The following is a 22,785-nucleotide window of genomic DNA, read 5'->3' as shown; positions in this document are numbered from 1 at the left end:
ACATAGCTTGCCTTTAAGAAAACCTGTCCAGCAAGATAAACATATACTCTTTTGAATCAGCAATAAAGGTGACCATCACCTGCCTAAATCCTTTTCTCTGGGAATATACTCACGTTATGTGTCCATGGGGTTTGATTGCTCTTGTCCTGGAGCTCGGACCCACTGTGACCCTCAGACTCTTGCCGGCAGTGACATTCCACTGGAGAGGACTATGAGGAAGAACAACAAAGTAATCCAGGGCTGTCGCGATAAACCGACGATAAATATCACGTGATTTATGCACAGCTTTTGAGTGAAGTACGGGGAAATGCTGCTGCATCCCAAAGCCAGAGGGCGCTCTCGTGCGGAAACTCCAAATACGCACTGCAGAAGAAGACCATAACACCTTCTAGAATCTAGGAAATGCCTATTGACATCTTTTTATCACTGTTACTCAAGCCTCATCAGGTATTTTTATGATAATAAAGTGTATTTATAATGATCATGTTTGACGGGTGTTGCTTTTTCAAATGCACATTATAAGCGACTCAAACTCGCACTGCTTTTAGATCGAGCAGCATTTCCTACTGATCCCAGAGCCATGCTTCACGGACAAGCTACGCATTAAAAAAAATATGGACACATTGCATATCGCAGCCAGCTCGACTACAATAGGATTTAGTGGTATCGCGATAAATTATCGTGCAAATATAAATAAATGTATTAGTACAAAGTTGCTTTCATCTATAAAATGCATCTGCCATGGACATAAATATAAGTCTTCCTAATATATGCACTGAGTTTGATTTTCATAAACACACACACACAAGGGATGAAAGACTGACTTAGATTAAAGGACAATGCCAATAAAGAGAAAATGCACTGCATGTATACAGTATGGCTTTTAACCAGCTCAGAGATTGGAATCACACTGATTATTGCCTTTCTTGAGCGTTTCTGGATTAAAGCAATGTTAAACAGGCTAAAGTACTCCGAGACTACGTACACTGAGGATACAGAATCATATAAAACACTCCCGAGTAATGCTAAAGCCAGTCAAACCCTATATTTTTTTCAGTAATTCAGGAATAATTTTAATCCATAATTTACTCACCCTCTTGCTATCCTATGTAAATATGAATTCCTTTCGTGGGTGAACACAATTTGAGTAATTTTGAAAAATATCCTGCACCTTCCCAGCATTGCATAGAGACCCGTTTTAGAATCTTCAAAAGCATTTCAAAAACTATTTTCTGTTTTACTGTTTTATTGTGTGAATTACTAACAATATTTCCCCCAAATTTCAAGCAACACATTGTTTCTATTTAAATTTATTTGCAAAAAAATGTAAACTGGAGAAACAGGTCAAATTAACAGAAGAGATGCTCTGTATTTTATCAGACCTCAAATACTGCAAAGAAAACAAGTTCATATTCACTCTTAAGCAAAACAACAGTAATATTGGAACATGTATTAAGGACTAGCACAGTTTTGACGTGTCTGGCCATGTTATCAGTCTTTCACATTGCTGTTGGATGACTTTATGTCATTCCCAAGGTTTGATTTTGTTGAAATTCAACAGACACTGGACTGGAATGGCCACAATACATCTAGAAGTGCTGATTAAGTGAACATTTGGAATGGTCTCTTAATTATTTCTGTGGCTATATATCCCCAATTAAAGTAATCCATACGATTCCATGGTGTTATTAAATGTTTTCTGAAGCAAAAAGCTAAAAAAGCTTCATATTTTGAGTTAACTTTGCCAAGATTAGAACATGTACAGAGGAGAGAAGCACATCCGCAATGACGGCAATCTCACGTGTCTCAGAACCAATGAGATTTATTGTTGCGATCTGTGGAGCAGGAGCGCCACCATTCTGCAAACAGTCAACTTCAAGGGGATCTGACCGGATCTTTTATTTAATTTGTATTGAACAATAGGTGGCTTTTGAGCATTACTCAATAAAAATTCTATTTCTTATTAGTAAATCTGTTTTTATTTATTTAGGCAACAGTAAGCTAGCCGAATAGAAACCTTACGACACAGATTTTTGTATACTGTATATTCATGTGTATCTAAATCCTACAACCACTCACATAGTTTACCATTAAATTACATGATATTTGTTTTAAATGTACAAAGTCATTATATACTTTAACGACCATATGGAACAAATATCATTCTTAATCTCCTGAGTCGCATCCAGAGTGCAGCTGACCGAAGCCACTGGTCAGCAGACCTCTGGAATGACATAAAATCACCTAACAGCAACATGAATGGCTGAGAAAATGCAACAACACATGATAGTTGTGAAAATTCATCATATTTGTCATTTTGACCAGTTTCAATTAAATTAAAAAAAACTTTTTAGAAAACCAAAAACCATGATATAGTTTTTCATATACAGTATCTCTACATATGTCTCTATGTATTTTCTGTGAAGCTGCTTTGGAACAAGGCAAAACTGTGAAAAGTGCTGGAGAAATAAAATGTATATGAATTTAACAGCATATAATTATACTGTACATACCATCTGCTGTGTAAGTTCAGTGATCATCTTCTCTTTGTTTCTGAGCTCATTTTTCAATTCCTGCACCTCCTTCAGGAGCAACGTCACCTAGAAAATAGGCAGTTTAGTTAAGCAGAGAATATAGTATGCGTATTTGTCGTGCTGTCCGGGGAGAGGGCTCCGGGGTCGGCATTCTCTCCCGACCCCGGAGCACTCCCCCTTCCTGCACCTTCTTCAGGAGCAACGTGGTGATGTGTCTTTAAGGTGAGGAGTCGGGGTGGAGGTGGGATACTGCGAAAATTTAGAGTGGAAGAGGTAAGGCGATTTCACTATTTATAGAGCTCGCTCTGATTTGGTAGGACGGGTGGCGTGATTGTTAATTCCTGGCAGCTGCGTAATTACTTGCACGTGCTCCTCCCGAACTCTGTTAATAAAACATCATTTAATGACATGATCATCTTACTTGGAAAGCTACATGTCAAAGAAAGTCAGGGTCAGCTAATATGATGACAACGTACTGTAAGGCACGATATCTTCAGGATGCCAAAGAATGGCTTTAATTTCCCATCATCCTGCTGTCTATGGCATCTTCCCCAGCAGTGAAGGTGTTTTGGTCGAAATCCAAAATGACTTTCTTCCAAAAGCGTGTTGAAAACTGCCTCTGCCACTCTAAACATATGGCTGGAAACTGAAAATGTCCACAAGAGGAGCGGACATATGGGCTTATGCATTTGCTCACAGGCAAAGCTCAGAAAGTCTATACCGCCATGGAGCAAAAGCATGCTGATGTCTACGACTTGGCTTGTGTCAAATGACCAACCAGAACACCCACCAGCAAGAAAAAAAAGAAGTTAAAGAAGTCCAATAGTTTCTTAAGCCATTCATGTTGATAACCTTCAAGTTACATATGTACACTGTTAAACACAGCATGGGTCAATGGAAAAACCAGACTGATGGAAAATGCTGGGTTATTTTAACCCATTGTTTGTTCTAATGTAAACATTTTTCTGGGTTAATTTAGCCCAATGTGTACTGTAGGTTTGTCCCTTTCTGACCCAACTCTGGGTTGAAAGTAACCAAGCATTTTTAAAGTGCACCTTCCAATAAAATCAAGCTTCTCTGATACCCTGTAGACTAGCTGTCCCGACTACTAAAGCTCATCGGTCCTGGGGGGCAGCGATGTGACTCTTTTCTCCCAATAAGCAGATTTGAAAGGATTCACAATCGTTCTCCAAAGGTCTGTTTTTTAATAAAAATACTTTATTCATTTACAAATCAAATTGAGATCAAATTGAAAAGGTGCCACAGGAGAGAAGAAGGGGTAGACTTTCTGTGCCCCATTATGGGATGCCAAATGACTTTGGGGGCAAAATCTATTTCAGAGTGACTTCAGTAATGAACAGAAGGTCAAACACTGGGAAAAGCTACTTGTATAGTAGACACTGCGTTACAATACATTATTGTGTTATTTAATGCCACTTTATGTTTTTTAGGAAATGTACGGTTTTTAAAGTTTACGATAAAGTTTAATATGACCCCAAACTACTAAGAACCTGGTACTTTTTGAAAACCCTATCTCTCAATACACATTACAATTACGGATGAGAAACATGGATTTAAGGAAGGTGATGAAAAAATTTAAAAGTATAATTGGACTTTAACACAGGATCTTACCTTTTCTTCAAGTAAACATTGGTCAGTAGAATCTGGAGTCTGAGCCTCTAAAATCTCTTCAACTGAACCATCTTCCTTCATCTAAATCAAACAGGGGAAAAAATCATCAGTGTGTACTACATGGGGTGGGGGTTCAATTTACTTATGGCGAAATGTTATGGATTTGGAAAATTAGGGATTAATTCAGGTTTATAGTTGTAGTATATGTATATAGTTTTTGATAAAACTATACTGTATATAAAGAACTGTCAAATAGTTTGTTCAATAATCACAGTCTCCTAGACAGCCGCCAGAATAATAACTCTTCAAATAATGGTATGGGAGAGCCTTTCCTTCTTTACTCTGATCCCGGGCTGGGGGAGTGTTTGAAAAATGTCCAGCTGATAGTTCATTTACACAATAAATCCTATGTTAAATAATCTATTAGAATAATGACAACAAAAAATGTGCATATCATGCATGCAATGAGCTATAACTAGAAAAACTGTTGCCCAATGTCCAATCACAAGACCTAAATGCAGCCAGCCTCTGATCTATTGTATCTATCTCTTACAATCTTGCTCATCCTTTTATCCCTTCCAAAGCCTTTAAAGCTTGAAGTGTGACTATGGGAGTCTTAACACTCCTCCGAGGAGCTCTTGAACATGTCCCTCCAACCCAAAATGATCCACAGTAAGCTAAACAGAGACGCTTGAGATCTCGCATCTTACGGCAGGCTCAACAGGCTAAATCATGTTGGACAATGATATTCTAAACCTGTGACCTCTACACCAGGGGCAAATTCTCAGAAAGGAGTGCCTCCTAAAACAGAATATTAGATTAGAAGTAATACTGTTCTGAAAAAAAGGGAATGCAATGGGAGTCACATGATTTGATCAGAGCTAGACATATCACACAACTTTCAATGATACTTTCCTTTCGACATTTGACACCTTAACTATGAGTAGTTTGGAACCAACAGTTTTATAGCTTCCAAAACACTGTACTCGAACACAAATTAAACAGTTTCTTTCAACTTTATTGGTTTTACAGGCTCCTGTCATCAAACAAAAGGAAAACAGAAAACTGTTTTTTTTCTAATAACAGAACGCAAGTACTCTCTCTCGCATCTAATCAACACAACCGCCATTAAAACGACAATAGCCCTAAAAGGACTTGCATTTTTCCGTCTTGACCCAGACCACAGAAAAAAAACAGTCGCTGTAATCGCTGATATTGATATTTCGTCAGCAAAGAAAAATAATTGTGGTGGGTTTTCAATTTTTTGGTGTTGTTTGTTTGTTAGTCTTGCGTGAAAATTGCATCTCTGAATGTGACGCACACAGCAGCATTCATTCAGGGGGAAGCAAGTCAATATTATTTGTGCCATTCAGAAAAGTGATGGAGGATGTGAGAGCAGTGAAGGAAAGACATACCTCGCCTCAGCCTCATAAATCAAAAGAGCCATATAACACTGGAAGAGAATGATTTTGCTGCAAAATTGACAACCTGTTGGTAACTCGGGCAAAGTCGACCTTCGCTGACAGATGAATGTGCAGAAAATTACAAGTAGACAATTAAATGCATTAAAATGACGCTGAGGAAAGTAAATCGAGAAAGTTATCTTACTTGAAAGTTCACTGTAAAAAATGACACTGCTATTTACTTAAAAGTATTTTGTGTAATATTGTTACCAAAAGTACTTTAAAGCATTTTTAAACGCAACATCCCATGAATAAATCAATTAAAATTACCTTAATTATTTAAGCACGTCACATGATAAACTTAAAAAAATCAAGAAGAAATACTAATTTGAGCATTGGAGTTACTGTAACTTCTTGATCTTTTTTAACTTCAGTTGAACGTTTATTATTGTTTACAACATACTGTATATGACGTGCAAGTAAGCTGAGAGTTGTCTCAGTACTGGCATTAGCACCATTACTGTTCAAACAACTAGATTAACAATAAAAAAGAAATCATCCTTTGAAGTGTAGAGACCTAGTCTGAACTCAATCCTATCAATATTTCAGTGTTTCTGACACCAGTCTGAGAGGCCAGACAACACAGCAGGTGCCGATCAGACCCTCGCTCATTCCTTCACACCTTCTGCTTCCTGGTGCGTACGTTTTGTACCAACCATATGACTGCAAAGCTGTCTGGTCAAGATGAACGGTGCCTCAACTGTTACGAGCAAAATTCAATGCAACTAACAAAACCATATTTAACTAGACTTTTGATCGTTTATGACAGACATAAGGACAGGCTCAAACATTGAAACATGATATCACTATACAAAATCAGATTTGAGCAGAGCTTTGTGGTTTTTAATGCATCGTTATGGTTGCATGCTTCTATAGTTTATAAAGAGTGTTGTGAGTGGTTGGAAAGCCATTTATAAGCAGCTGCTATTGTTTTTAGCAGTTGTTAGCATGTTGATATGTGTTTGCTATGGAATTGTGGTAGCTGCCAGGGATTTGCTAAGTGCTGTGTGGTTCTGCGTGATTGTCTGGGCACTGCACAAGGAAAACACAAGTTCTCTCATGCTGTTGCTAGGACATTGCTATGCAGCTACGGTGTTCTTATTGAAAATAGCATGTTGCTTTGTTATGGCATTGGGCTAAGGGTTTATATAAATCTCCAAGCCAAGTATGCTTCAAGTATTGCTCCAAGTATGAGCAATAGAAAATAAAAATAAAAATCAACCATACTATAGTAACCATAGATTTCTGATTTTATTTTAATGTAAAATCATAGTAACCAATAGAGATGAATTTCTATCCTTATACCAATAGCCAATTATTCTGAGTGATTTCAGCCGATACGATATTGATTCTGAAGATTAAATTAATATAAATATAAAGAATAGATTATTATAATTCACATAATGACTATTAATATTGAATATCAAACTAGTGATGTTTCTTAACATTTTCTAAATCCATAGCAAAGATGCCTTGCATTTTCCTGTCCTCTTTTGATTGACAGAATGTATTAGTCCTGACAATCAGCTGTTTTGGGCCAGTAGCCAAAAAATTAATTCGACCGATACCGATTATTGGCCGATATATCAGCCATATCTAGTAACCAATATAGTAGTTTTGGTAACTCAAATGTAATGAATTCACCAACAAACAAAAAAACAATTTTTTTCACTTTTACTATAGTAAAACCAGTGGTTAACACCGCTTATTCAAAGTTTCTGTCTGTCAATTACATATGCTGAAAATCTTCAAAATGTTCATCTACCCATGTTAGTGCGTTTGTAATATAAGGGCAACATGCACGAAAGCCATTAAAGGTTACATCTGCACAGTATGTGTTTGTGTCTAACCTGAAGCAGTGTGTTCAACCGAAGCAGCTGCACTTTGACAGAGGAGCACTCCAGAGCCATGTGGTTCAGGGTCAACTCATCCAGCGTCACATGGTCCGACCCCGACCTCTCCAACCCCTGTCCCTGACACCCATCAAATGACTGCAAAATGCCACTTCTGCAGGCCAGACAGAAAGAAAGAGATCAGAGAACATCTACATGTACCAGGTCAACCAAACGCCTTAACCTACATTTAGTCATTAACATGTGGAATAAAGCGTTAGAAACAGTGTTGCCAACTTGGCAATTTTGTCGCTAGATTTAGCGACTTTTCAGACCCCTTCAGCGACATACTTTTCAATAAGCGACGAGCGAAAAAATCTAGCCACTTTCTGAATAAGCCTTGGCGACTTAGCGAAACATTCTGCTTCACTTCCACTGCCCTGTGCGAGTGAGTTTTTGCTGTTCAACGAAAGTGACTGTTGGGGCGTAGTTTTAAGTGGTCGAGTTCACTCACTATTACTATTACTATTACTATCTGTTGTCTGCCAACAGAAACACAAACATAAGTAATTAGGAACTTATTTATTGTGCATTTGGGTGTATTGTTTTAATTTAATACTGTATAGGACAGCTCATAGAGTAGAGATATGAAGGATACTATGTGATGACGTCACTGATATGCAAATTTGCCGTCATCTGGCGACATTTAGCGACTTTTCGGGCAGGCTTTAGCTACTTTCCATTGAAAAGAGTTGGCAACACTGGTTAGAAAGGTCAAAAATGACAAGCTGTCCAAATAAAGGCATGTTTCCCAGAGTTCCCCATGGTCTGGCACGAATATCTGGGGCATGCTGGCACAGGGGTCTTTTGAGGACGTGCCTTTCAGAACAGAAGAATGGAAAGGTGTCAAAAAGTGCTCGTGTTTGCTCTGATTTCTGAGACATGAAAATGTATAGTAAGACAAATTTGACGTTTTAGGGAGCATACACAGGTGTATCCTTTGTGGAAGTGTTTTATTATCTAAACCTGGGCGTGCTTATAAATTCTCCTCCAACCGGCACAGCAACTCCTGCCACAGGCACCCAAAAACATGTCTTTTAAGTTGTACTGGGGATTATGAACTCTACTTAAAGTATGTATTTAATTGAACTTTTTTATAGTTTCAATGTGCTATGTACAATCATCATTAACTGACGACGCTTTGAAGTGAGGCAATTTCACTTGATTTAATTCCTCGCATCCTGAAGTGGTGGAGCTAAGACTCGAGGAAAGGAAGCAAGGGAAGCAAATGAGGACGCATACATAAGAATTGAGAAGCGCCCTATATGGGTGATAGAAGCTAGTTGTGGGGTATGAGCAAGGTGGCAGTAAGTGCACTATTTAGGGTGCACACCTTCACTTAACAGAATAAAAACATGTCACTTTGAGCCAGACAAAATAAGCTATCACTAGTGATTCATTTATAGACCGCCGCTTATCCACATCACCACTTGTTCACAAGTATGCGACCGTGCACTATGGGTGGCACAGATACTGCATGTGCCTATTACATATATGTGATTGTTAAACACATGAACGATTTTTATAGACAACTGATTTTGAGAAATGGACCAAGTATGCTCAGAAAGGCTTGCACGCTATTCAGTGCGCAAAATGTGACAGCACACAAGAACACCAGCAAACCTGTCCTAGCTTTGTGAGTGGTGCTTCTAACCTGAAATCAAGATCTAAGAATATGTGTGACAAATACTGACATTGTATCTGCATCAATCTCACCAAATAACATTATGCATGGATGAAAAGGTTACCTGCTTTCACGGCAGAACTGATCATGTCTGCTCCAGAGCTGCTGTCGTCTCCTCCTCTGATTTGAAAAGCCTCCTGTTTCAGAGCATTCATGAAGTGACAGCTTATCGGTGTCTGCAACATATACAGAAATGTCACAAACTGCTTTTTAACATTCGCTGGTTACTGTTTTTTAACATCTGAAGAAACATACTAAATTTGTTTTAGTCAAATCTTGACCTCTGCAAATTCTTTGTAGCTAAACGGTGTTGTAGACACTTGCTAGGGTGTCGCCAGGCAAGGGGTTCTGGGTGATTGCTTACTTGCCAAAAGAGATCACCACTAGTCTCTGAGATTTTGGTGTTTGAACAGGACTCAGGTGTAGACTCAACCTTATTAAAATCACACATCTTTTTACGTAGGGAAGTATTTGCAAACCTCTCCTCAATGAGCCACATGACTGGAAGGACACTATCATTCATGTCTGTAGCACAAATAATAGTATGATCTGGCATATGTACAGTAGCATTATACTTTGTGAAGTATAAATGAATTGAAAAAAAGCCAAAAGAGTGAACATTGACAGGCTCTATATTCAGTGCTTAGATTTTTACATTATGTGAAGACCAGGCAGAATAAGACATCACAACCAATAAAAGCTCATAACTTTGTGTGAAGTGTAAAACTCATCTCAAACCACAGAATGACATCAGGATGTCAGTATGATGGTATTGATATGCTGCACTCTTATCTTCAGTAAAATTGAACAGCCACTCAAGCTGCACTGCAAGTCTAATGACACAATGAATGGAAACTGTCAGAGTAGCTAAGCATTAACTGACTAGAAAAAGCAGCTACAGTTCACACCAGAAAGAGACGAGAAACAAATGTGATCTAGAAACACCTCTGAGGACTGTTAATATGCAGTTTTTTTATCTCTGCATTTTGAAACCCCCTTAACAGCTATGTAATGGTGGAGAGCAAGGCACAATGAACACTTTTTGGTCTTGGCTCAATCTCTTAAAACTATTTCTGTTTAACCCGATTTCTACAAAAGCAACATACAGTACACATCTCTGCTACAAACTAGAGTAGCGACCTGTTCATGTGGATTCTTTGCATTGATGTATAGAATGATTTTATGTAGAAACAGTAAATCACAAAATACTTTAGCTAGGTTTTCACAAGCAGGGAAGCAACTATGTTTATTTACACTCTTAAAAGTAAAGGTGCTTCACGATGCCATAGAAGAACCTTTTTTGTCGAAATGGTTCCATAAAGAACCTTTAACATCCAAAGAACCTTTCTGTTTTACAAAAGGTTCTCTGTGGCGAAAAAAGTTTGTTCAGATTATAAAAAAGATAAGAGATTTGACCTTTGACTGAATGGTTCTTTGTGGACCCAAAAAATGGTTCTTCTATGGCTCAAGCACCTTTACTTTTAAGCGTGTATGCTTTTGTTTAATATAGCGAATGTTAAATCTTTGTTTAAGAATGTTGCGTTTTCTATGAATATTTTATTCATGTACTCATGTTCTATTACATTTACATTTGCACAGTAAATCATCTGCTAGCCACAGCCATGGTAGGTCTCAGACTAAATACTGATACTTAGTGGTCAAAAACAATAGCAAAAGTAACTAGATAGGTACATTTTCTGAAGAAAATGTGAGTTATGCTTTGTGGCAATCCTCGGAACTAGGCACTAGAGTGATAACACATTAAGCCACGAATTAATCTAACCAATCCCCATGTCTCTACGATGTTCTGATGCAGAGATATACATATTGCTAAACTGTTGCTAGGCTAATATGTTTGGTTGCTATTGGCGTGGCTTGGCATCTGCACTTGATAATACTCTAACCTATGAGTGAAACAAACCAACCTCCGTGTCTCTATGATGTTCTGATGCAGAGATATAGGCGTTGCTAAATGGTTGCTAGGCTAACCTGTTTGGTTGCTATGGGCGTGGCTTGGCATCTGCAATTGAAAATACTCCAACCCAGTGGTCACCAACCCTGCTCCTGGAGATCGACCGTCCTGAAGATTTCAGCTCTAACCCCAATCAAACACACCTGAACTATCTAATCAAGGTGTTCAGGTTTGCTTGATAATTACAGACAGGTGTGCTGAAGCAGGGTTGGAGCTGCAGTCTGCAGGACAGTCGATCTCCAGGAACAGGGTTGGTGACCACTGCTCTAACCTATGAGTGTAAAGAACCAACCCCCGTCTCTCTACAATGTTCCGATGCAGAGATATAGGTATTGCTAAAGGGTTGCTAGGCTGACATGTTTTGTTGCTATGGGCGTGGCTTCGAAGCTTCATGGTGATCCTGGGACACTGATTGGTTGCCTGAGTAAAACGAGCCCACCCCCTTGTCTCTATGACACTGTGTTGCAAAGATATCCACATGGACTTTTTATAATGGGAGTCTATGGGATCGGTTGCTAGGTTGCTGTAAATGGTTGCTATGGATGTGGCTTAATAACTTCATAATGATCATGTCACACTGATTGGTAGCCTGAGTAAAATGAGCCCAACCCCTTGTCTCTAAGCGGTTGTACTGCTAAGATATTCAACACGGGACGTTTTACGCCTTATATGGGCATGCTTCCTGTGATTGGGAAATTTTGGGATTTCCTTACACCCCAGGGGTACAACTTACACCCCATTTTGAGTGATGTTCTTACAGAGCCCGATAGCCTCTTCAAATCGTGTATTATTTTCATGTTTCTACGATAACCTCACTCGGAGCTACGACCCATCAAAGTTGGGCGCAATGTTAAGTCAATGGGATTTTTCGGGTTTTTATTCGCCCCCCTATCGCACCCCCCCCCACCCGATCGCTTCCAAAAGTCATCACACACCATTCCTCAATGGGCCGCTCGATTTGATGTAGTCATTCATGGGTCCAAAGCGAAAAAATAACGTGTGAATATATAGGTATCTAGGTTTTGAATGGGAGACTATGGCCGCCATTATACCCCAGGGGTGCAACTTACACCCCATTGTGAGTGATGTTCTTATAGAGCCTGATAACCCCTTCAAATCGTGTATTATGTTCATGTTTTTACGATATCCTCGCTCGGAGCTACGATCCCTCAAAGTTGAGCGGAATGTTAAGTCAATGGGATTTTTCGGGTGGTTTTTCACCCCCCTATCGCACCCCCCCCACCCGATCGCTTATAAAAGTCATAGCACACCATTCCCGAATAGGCCCATCGATGTGATGTATTCATTCATGGGTCTACTGTACGTCAAAAGTTGCGGGACAAGTAGCGTGCCAAACTTTTGGCGGAACAAGAATAATTATAAGAAGTATGTATGTTCGAATAACAATATTTATGCTTTTTCAAAGCATCACTAATTAGTCAGTATTATTAAATTGCAGACAATAATTTTGGACAGTTGGCTTGTATGTGTGGTGAGGAATGGGTGCGGTAGGGGGCCCAATCTCATATTCTTTCATTGGGCCCAAAATTGCTGGGAGTTGCTCACATGTTTCAAAATTAGTCTACATTTTTGGCAACAAGACAATGATTAAAATATTATATGGTTGGATTTGGTGACACACCCAACTCAAAAATTAATCATTATAATTTATGCCGCCAAAGCACTCCATGTCCAGTATCTCCACGAAGAAACATCAAAACTTTTCACATCTTTTTCAACACAACTTTTTTTAGAAGACAGTGAGAGAAAAATACCAAAGGCACAAATCACTTGACACCTGCATAACATTGTAAAAGGTCCTTGTTGCAAATAACCACGTGTTAGGTTGTGCCTCGCTCACCTCAACATTGTTTTAGTTAACTAACATTGTGTTTCTGGCATTTGTTCATTGAAACACAATACCCATTATACTGTATATATATTTAGAGCTCATAAGCAATTTTTAAATACTACATCATAACTTTCGGACACCACTTACCGCTTTGTAAGGATGCATTTTCAGACAGGTCTAAATCCAGCATGAGGTCATCTTCCTCCAGGTCACATGACTCCACATTCTCAAGGTCGTTTAGAATGTCCTTGTAACAGGTAGAAAGAGACAGAGAGAGTGAGTCAAGAATAGAGACACAATCTTGTCATTCTATCTGACACGACAGCAAACTTCAGTCCTCAAATTTGAACTCCAGCTTTTGAGAAGAGACAAATGGATATGTGGCAGGCAGTGAATTCAGGTTAAATCTTTTTATGGCTAATGCCTTCGATGAAGAAAGACCCGTAAAACCTTGTAACCCTAAAGGATATACACTTCCCAAACTGCTAAATTTACTTGCTTTTACTTTCTGACATAATCATATCTATATTTATTATATCTATCTGATATTATATCTGCATCATACGGACATAATAACACTATATAAGCAGCATTTTACCCAAAAGAAGAAAACAAATTAAAGATAAGCACAAGGTATATTCATGGGCAGAGTACTACAAAGAGGGAAAATGACAACTGATGCGTATCCAAGCGAAGAACAGTTATCGTACCTGAAGGAAGCCACCCTCCCCTTTGCACAACTCATCTGTCTGAGAGAAGGCTTAGTCCCAGCTGAGAACCTCCGTTAAATGACTTTTCCCCATGACCAACCCCCATCTACCCATGGCATGACAATAAAGCACTACTCAGAACGGAACAGCCCAACTGGAAAAGATACAACTGAGAGGTTTCCTAGAACAAACTGAAGGGCGAATTCACTAAACAGGCATGCCACGTTGGTGCCCAGTGTTTCAGCGCAGGTGCAAAATCCCGTGTCTACCCACCTGCGTTCTGCTGCTTGTGTTTGCACAGCTAGCTGATTTGCATAACTTCTTTTGTTAACCAGCTGCTAAAGCAAATGACACAAACAGTGCATGTACATAGATCATGCTATCAGCAGGTGCAGTTTATTTATTTGCTTACTTCCTCCATGGCGTCCTTTGGTTAACCTGTCACCGCCCCCTATTTCAGCACAAACCATGATAATGACACGCCCACAATAAAACGTTTCTTAACATTCAATCGTGGTCTAAAAATGTCAGAAGGTGACAAACACCACCAAAGTCCATGGAATTGCAGATTGAAGTTTTCAAATGTTAAGGGCTAGGGGTTCTGCCAAACCTGCTGGTACACACGAGCGGTGGCTCATGGACTGTCAACATTCCGCCGGTGAACCTAGTGCTTAAACTGTCACACCACAAGTACCGTATCACACCACATTAGCATCTTCTACCCCAGGCATGGCCCATTCTAGTAAAGGACATTATCCTTTTCTGTCTCCATCAACCATCAGTAGAGTGTGCCAATCCATTCCTGAATGGCTACCTGAAACTGCTAGTCATTGCCAGGTGGTTTTAGACAGAGGCACATTCTCATAATTGGATTGTATTGGAAATGCACGCAAGACGTAGATGATGTCACGGACATTTTTAGAGCATTTTTCCTAGAGAAAGGAAAAAAGCTGCTCTATCTTTATAAATGTCTGCCTATCCATTGAAATGACGACCTTGCCAACAGAAACAAAATAACAAACCTTTCTGCATTTCATTGACAATACATCATTACGTCACTCTTTCTGCAAGCTCTCAGGGCAGCCTTGTTTTTCTCTGCTCAAGACACAGGAAATGCTACTGGATGAACTTTACAGTCTCTGCTCCATTTTTTGGCTTTTTATTCTCTTAGAAAGTAATTTGCCATTTCATTGCACTTTTTTTCCAATGAATGCAACAAAAGGGCCATTTCTTATATAGCCTCCACATAGAGGTCTTCACACAATGGAGCCTTTTTGAAACCATGTTTGAAAGGAACGCAGCCTTTTAAACACGGCCCAGATGTGATCGTCTCTATTCAAACACAATTCCCTCACTCAGTCAATTACCTTGCTCATTGGTTACACCAAAGATAGTTGCTTGACTGCGCTCAGCCTGTGATAACCGTGCATGTCTCTGTCAACTTTTTAGAGTGTGGAAGTTGTCAATCATAAATAAAGCATCAACTAAGATTAAATGAGTTAATTTAACCAAACACTAACTTAATCCGTGTCAACTTGCTACTGTAAACAAGCGCATGTTTACATTAAAAAACAAGTACTGCAGTGCACTGGAAATAACGCATTCTTGGTGAGTGTCCTTTACAGTCTCTCTCTTTCATTCACACGCACGCCTTGTCTCATTATTTCTCACTAATAACTTCACTGAAGCAGCACAGTGCAAATTTAAAAGACGTGACGGTTTGGAATTAGTAACGGAGGTTTGTTCAACTGTTATGCTGGGCTGCGTTTTTTTCTGATTTATCTACACACTTGTTCGTGTAGTTCGTATAGTCGTGTGCTAGGGCTCTATACCAGTACGGCTTTGATTGCCTATGGCCTAATCACAGCCATGCTGATATAGAGCACTATCACACTCCTACTCGAGCGATATTGCATTAATATATATACACCTTGCAGAATATGTAAAATGTTGAAAATTTAGGTAAAATATAGGAATTTTTAAAATTAAGGTTTGCTTTTAATTTAGTACTGCCCTGAACAACATATATCATTCTTAACACAGAATAATAACAACATTCAAAAGTTGACTTGATACCTGATTCTTAAAACTGTACAATGTTACCTGGACAATTACTGATAGTTGTTATGTTGTGTAATAGTTGATAAAAGCCATTAATCTGTCCATTGGTCTTCAGAAAAATCCTTCTGATCAATTAGTGTTCAGGTATAACGGGCCACAGAAACTAGCAGAAAACTGAATACTTTAATAAAGGGATTGTGCGTACATTATGTGGTTGTGACAACAATGATTCATCAAGTGATTATGAAGATAGAGCAGAGTATTATAACTGGGCATATATCCAGATGTGTTATGTATGCAATTTCAGTAAATTACAGAGCCAATCCAGGTGACAATACAGTTTTAGTAATATATGCCAGATGGCAGTACTGCTGCATCCTTCACAATTCAGCACTCAGAACAAAACTCCATGCCAGGCAACAGCCTAGGCAAGGTGCGATTAGCACTAATTTGTGGGGAAGCGACCTCGAAAATGATTGATGAATCAAGGGGTTAAGAGTCTTCAAAACAGCCTTATATTACATGCCAATAAATGAAAGACTCATCAACTAACCCTGCATTTTTAGACACAAACTTGCAATTTTCAGATTTAGTTATGCCATTATGAGTCCTGACAGCCAAGTGAAACAAACGAGAAAATACGACCAAATTGATTGATTACTTCAAAAAAGAAAGAAAGAAAAAATAAACAAATCTGTGGCTTTCAGAAGCAGAGGGAGAAAAGGAAGTCACTCTGACTCATCAATATTTCAGATGGGTCCATGTGCCACTGGTGTGTGACAGCCTGAACACAAAATATTAAAATTCGGTAGTGTTTGTGTTTTAGACAAAACAAAAGAAAATAGGCAGGGTGGATGAAAACTAAACTCATCTTGTGTAACGCCTATTGTATTTAACTTATTTATTTTGTTAACGCAACCGTTTCAAACAGTCAACTTATTTATTAAAGAACACAGCCTCAAGTATACAGCATCTTTTAAAGGTCCAGTGTGTAGTTTTTTGGAGGATCTATTGACATAAATGCAATATAATATACTGTACATAACCATGTCTTCAGGGGTGTATAAAGAGCTTAGACAATGACGCATTATGTTTTATTACCTTAGAATGAGCTATTTCTATCTACATGCAGCGCAGGTCGCCTCGCATTGAATTCGCCCAGTGCTAGCTTACTTTCTGCATACACTGTGGAATATCATCTTGCCTTCTAGTTTGTCTTGTGTGCTAACGGTTTCTCTTTTAAGCGTATATACTACGATTCACCGAGCAACCTTGGTAAGTGAGTTGACCCTGTGAGTTATGGCTTCTACTCCTATTATTGTTACTTGCACCTCATGTCATATGTTTATCTTAGCCTTCTCTGTCAGCGGCGAGGGTTTTACATGCGATAAATGCAAGGAAATAGTTAGGCTGACAGAGAAGATCTTAGAATTAGAGTCTCGCATCCAATCTTTATTTGAGGATAGTAAGAGTGTAAGGACTAGGGATGCACCGACACCATTTTTTAAAGACCGAGTACGAGTACCGATACTTTCTTTCTGGTACTCGCCGATACCGATACCTAAAACCGATGCCTGTATAATGTACAATTATGTTAATAAACCAGTATCTTACTGGTACATTTTTTTCTTTTGTTTTTAGGTCTACTTAAATTTAAGTACTATTTTTAAATTAAGTTCAATTTTTTATGATAAGTAGCGCAATTTTACTAGCACATTTACTTCAGTTTGCTAAAGTAAACAATATACTCTGTGGTTGAATTATAAAAAATTCAAGGGGGGTGGTGTGGTAAAATGTGAGTGTATTATAACTTGTTCAAGTCAACCAGACTTTTATTTTGACGGTACGCCGCAAAGAGCATTTGTTTATGTTAACTGGACTTTTATTTTGACGGATCGCCGCAAATGGTGTTTGTTATGTGTTCGTGTCCTCGTGCAGTGAAACGCTGGCTCTGAAAGCTCCACAAGCACAATGCGTTCAGGTTCAGTACACGCAACCGCACCACTCTTTCACACACAGTCACGCAAAACAAGCAGAATACATATTTAAACAGTATCTGAATATTTTGTTAGTTGTTAGCGGTTCAGCGCTAATTTCTTGTTAGGAAATAATACATTTGCCAGATTCCGTGTCATTCCGTGTTGTACAGCAAATTCTGTTTTTATGCCTGGATCCCTCTATTCCGTCCGCGTTTTCCGCATTGCGGAAATCATAGGGCTCTATGTATGTCACGTGAGGTATCGGTCTTTGGTATCGGTGTGTCATTACGAGTACGAGTACGAGTACATGAGCTTGGTATCGGGCCGATACCCGATACTGGTATCGGTGCATCCCTAGTAAGGACCATAGAAAACACTTTGGATGCGAGCAACGTTAGCGCACACAGCTCGGTTCCGGTTGAAAATCCCCTGCAGCTGTGAAACTTTGTGACTGTGAGACGGCGTAGTTGCAGGACAAAACATCACTCAATCGTTCCGATTACAGTCTCGAACAGGTTTGTCCCGCTCAGTGACGCACCGACTGAGAAACCTGCTGAAAGTGCCCTGGTTATCGGTGATTCTATTGTTCGGGACGTTAACATAGAGGCACCAGCCACCATAGTCATGTTTACCGGGAGCCAGAGCGCCTGACATCAAGTCAAATTTAAATGTGCTGGCTAAGGCTAATCGTAAATTCAGCAAGATTGTTATTCACGTCGGCACAAATGACATTCGACTCCGTCAATCGGAGTTCACAAAAGATAATATTAAAGAGGTGTGTGAGCTCGCAAGCACGATGTCAGACACAATAATATTCTCTGGCCCCCTCACTGCTTATAGTGAGGGGATATGTGATTTATAGCAAATTATCTAAATGGCTGGTTGTCTGAGTGGTGCCTGCAGAATGATATAGTTTTTATAAATAACTGGAAGAGTTTTGATGAGTCTGTCCCCCAAGATTATTATTATTATAAACATGAGCCTTGTCTAAAAGGTAGAGGGGGAGGTGTCGCTGCACTTTACAATAACTCTATTAGCATTTCCCAGAAGTCTAACTCTAAATACAATTCTTTTGAAGTCATGGTACTTCATGTATCAACACCTAATACTAAGGATAAAACTATTATTAACTATTACTGGCTATTGTATATAGGCCTCCATGGCACCACACAGATTTTATTAAAGAATTTGGTGGGTTCTTATCAGAACTAGTACTGGCCGCAGACAGAGTCCTTGTCGTTGGTGACTTTAACATCCATGTAGATAACGATACAGATGCTTTTTGGAATGGCTTTCAAAGACACTCTTAACTCCATGGGCGTTAGACAACATGTGTCAGGACCCACTCACCTTTGTAATCATACTTTAGATTTAATACTGTTTTACGGTATAAATGTGGATGACGTTAAAATCCTTCAGCAGAGTGAAGACATTTCGGGTCATTATCTGGTATTATGTTTGCTTCACTGGCCTACAGCTGCAAATCAAACTCCTTGTTACAAATATGGTAGAACAATAACTTCAACTACCACAATTAGTTTCAAATTATCAGATTATAGTTAGGCAGATTATCGTTTCTCTATAATCTGCTTGAATTGTCTCAAATCTCTAGCATGAGTAATAGCGTTGAAGATCTTGACATTACCATTGGAAATTTTAACTCCACCTTCTCGGAAACGCTAGACACAGTTGCTCCTCTGCATTTAAAGAAGATAAAAAATGGCAGCCCAACACCGTGGTATAATGAACACATTCAGGCTGTAAATAAAGCGGCCTGAAAAATGTTGCACAACTTTAAGAAAACTAAATTAGAGGTATTTCGTACAGCATGGAAGGATAGTATTCGAAAATACAGGAAAGCCCTAAAACGTCTAGATCCACCTACTTTTCATCACTAATAGAAGAAAACCAGCACAACCCTAGGTTTTTATTTAACACAGTGGCTAAATTAGCAAAAAATAAATCATCAGCGACTTCAGATTCTGGATATCATCATAACAGTGATGAATTTATGAACTACTTCACAAATAAAATCCAAGATATTAGAGAAAAAATTATAACAATGCAACCAGAAGTGAAACCCGCTGAACAAACTAACTACAGCGCCCCTAAGGAGAAATTGCAATTATTTTCTAACATAGATCACGATGAACTGTCTAAAATCATTAGATCATCTAAATCAACAACATGCATGCTAGACCCTATACCTACAAAACTACTGAAAGAGATGCTCCCAGAAATTATAGATCCTTTTCTTGGTATTATTAACTCATCTCTGACATTAGGACATGTGCCTAAAGCATATAAGGTGGTTGTTATAAGGCCCCTTGTCAAAAAAACCCAACTCAACCCTAGAAAACTAGTTAACTACAGGCCTATATCGAATCTTCCTTTCATATCTAAAGTTCTGGAAAAAGTAGTTTCAACTCAATTATGTTCCTTTTTGGAGCATGCCACAGTACAGAGACTGCTTTGATCAGAGTTACAAATGATCTGCTTTTGGCGTCTGTCAAAGGTTGTATCTCATTATTGGTGCTGCTAAACCTTAGTTTTTTTTTTTTTTTCTTTTTTCTTTTTTTTTTTCTTTTTTATTTTTTTAAATTTTTTCTGTTTTTAATGTATTTTTTTTTAATTGTTTTAATTTTTTTTATCCGATCGTTTTCAATTTGTAGAAATAAACAATGAGGTGTCACGCAAATCGCAAGTCCAGTACGGTGTACCACAGGGCTCAGTCTTAGGGCCTCTGCTCTTCGCATTACACATGCTACCTCTAGGAGATATAATAAAGCGACATGGAGTTAGCTTTCACTGTTATGCTGATGATACTCAACTTTATATTTCCTCGAAGCCTCATGAAACACAGCAGTTCCATCGAATAATGGAATGCATAGGCGATATAAAAACTGCATGAGTAACAACTTTTTATTACTGAACTCGGACAAAACAGAAGTGTTACTTATTGGACCGAAAACCGCCATAAGTAACAACCAAGAATACTGCTTAACTATTGACGGATGTTCCATAAAACCCTCGTCGTCAGCAAAGAATCTTGGTTCTATTCGATAGCAATCTGTCATTTGAGAGCCACGTCGTTAACACCTGTAAAATTGTGTTTTTCCATCTTAAGAATATATCTAAACTACGTCATATGCTGTCAATGTCAGATGCAGAGAAGTTAATTCATGCATTCATGACATTAAGACTAGATTACTGTTATGCACTGTTAGGTGGTTGCCCTGCAGGCTTATTACAAAAACTCCAACTGGTCCAAAACGCGGCAGCTCGAGTTCTTACACGTACAAAAAAGTATGAACATATTAGCCCGGTTCTGTCAACCTTGCACTGGTTACCCATAAAGCATCGCATTAACTTTAAAATCTTGCTTATTACCTATAAAGCCTTACATGGTTTAGCTCCTCAGTACTTGAATGAACTCCTCTTGTATTACAGCCCTTCACGTGCATTACGCTCTCAGGCGTCCTGTCAGTTGGTAATACCTAGAATTTCAAAATCAAGTGCAGGTGGTAGATCCTTCTCCTATCTAGCGCCTAAACTTTGGAACAGTCTTCCCTGCACTGTCCGGGAGGCAGACACACTCTGTCAGTTTAAATCTAGACTAAAGATGCATCTTTTTAATCTTGCATACACTACACTTCCATAATATAAATCCTCTTGAGGGTTTAGGCCGCATTAGTTAGTTCAACCGGAACTAGGAACACTTCCAATAACAACTGATGTACTTGTTACTGTACATCAAAGAGTGCAGAACAGTACTCTACTCTCAGATGTCTTGTCTCATTGTTCCAAGGTTACCACAGCGAGCAGGATGAAGTTCATGGCCAGACCTGATGGTAGAGCGGAGAATGGAAAGCAGCGACCTGACAAGAGCTGAGATGATAGAGCTGGATAAAGAAACGCGGCGACTTGACACATCTTCACTACAAAATTTCAAATGCTATTAGATTATTAATGATAATCTTAAATCTATAATTTACCTTATTAGTAAGTTTATTTATTTTTATTTAGCCTTGTTGTGCAAGCACTGTCGAGCTTGTGCAAAGGCAGCAGCTTTTGCCAGAGGGGAACTGGAATCCCCTGGTTGGGCCTGGGTTCTCCTGAGGTTTTTTTTCTCTATTGGAGTTTTGGGTTCCTCGCCACCGTTTGCATACTGTTTTGCACTATTTGCTTGGCTGGGGGGGCTGCTTTACAATTAGAATTTAAAAGTTTTACTTAATTAATATTGCATATAGGAATTTATAGTCTGTTTAATATTTTACCTGTGTTTCTCTCTCCATTAACTTAAATGTGTGCTTCCACTGTGCGCGTGCGTGCGTGTCTGTGTGTGTGTGTGTGCGCGTGTGTGTGTGCATGTGTGTGTGCCTGTCTGTGTGTTTGCGTGACTGTGTGTGTGTGTGTGTGTGTGTGTGTGTGTGCATGCGCGTCCGTGTGTGTGCGCATTTGTGTGTGTCTATGTCTATGTGTGTTAGTACGTGTGCATATTGTGTGTGTGGAGTGTTTTGTATGTGGGTATGTCTGTCTTCTGTGTTTTCAACTTTTTCTGTGTTTTCATCTTTTTCTTGTTTTTACATGTATAACTTTAATTGTTTTGCTTATAGTCAATATGTCTCATGTACAGCTGCTTTGTAACAATGAAAATTGTAAAAAGCGCTATATAAATAAAGTTGACTTGAATTGACTTGACTATTTCTACAGTAGCCCTAAACGGACAAACTGCTCTACAGACTGCGTTTTGTAAAAATGTGTTATCTCCTTCGGCAAAGAAGCAAAAATGTGACAACATGTTTGTCCTCTGTCAGTTGCTGTAGTACTTTGAAAGGGAGGGGTGAAATGAGACAATTGCAATTGCAATTCGCAACCTCACAACTAGATGCAGCCAAATTCTCTACACTGCTCCTTTAAGCAAATCTTATGGTGCAATGGTCAAAAGTGTTTATTAAAATCAGATCAACCAGACAGCATAGCTTTCTACACCCAGGCTCTCATCG

At 38.9% G+C, this 22,785-nt stretch overlaps 1 protein-coding gene across 1 annotated transcript in view; it reads right to left on the bottom strand.

Annotated features, from left to right (window-relative positions):
- The window catches only part of ccser2b (coiled-coil serine-rich protein 2b), a 70,199-nt gene that overhangs the window by 20,999 nt on the left and 26,415 nt on the right, over positions 1–22,785 (bottom strand). The window contains exons 4-9 of the mRNA XM_057357838.1: positions 13,177–13,276; positions 9,270–9,381; positions 7,480–7,636; positions 4,167–4,247; positions 2,514–2,600; positions 91–209 (exon numbers count right to left, since the gene is read on the bottom strand). Of these exons, the coding sequence (XP_057213821.1) occupies positions 91–209; positions 2,514–2,600; positions 4,167–4,247; positions 7,480–7,636; positions 9,270–9,381; positions 13,177–13,276 (656 nt within the window). The remainder of the gene's footprint in view (positions 1–90; positions 210–2,513; positions 2,601–4,166; positions 4,248–7,479; positions 7,637–9,269; positions 9,382–13,176; positions 13,277–22,785) is intronic.

Source organism: Triplophysa rosa, linkage group LG18 (assembly GCF_024868665.1).
Source record: "Triplophysa rosa linkage group LG18, Trosa_1v2, whole genome shotgun sequence".
Taxonomy (NCBI): domain Eukaryota; kingdom Metazoa; phylum Chordata; class Actinopteri; order Cypriniformes; family Nemacheilidae; genus Triplophysa; species Triplophysa rosa.
This window is presented reverse-complemented; position numbering and strand designations above follow the sequence as displayed.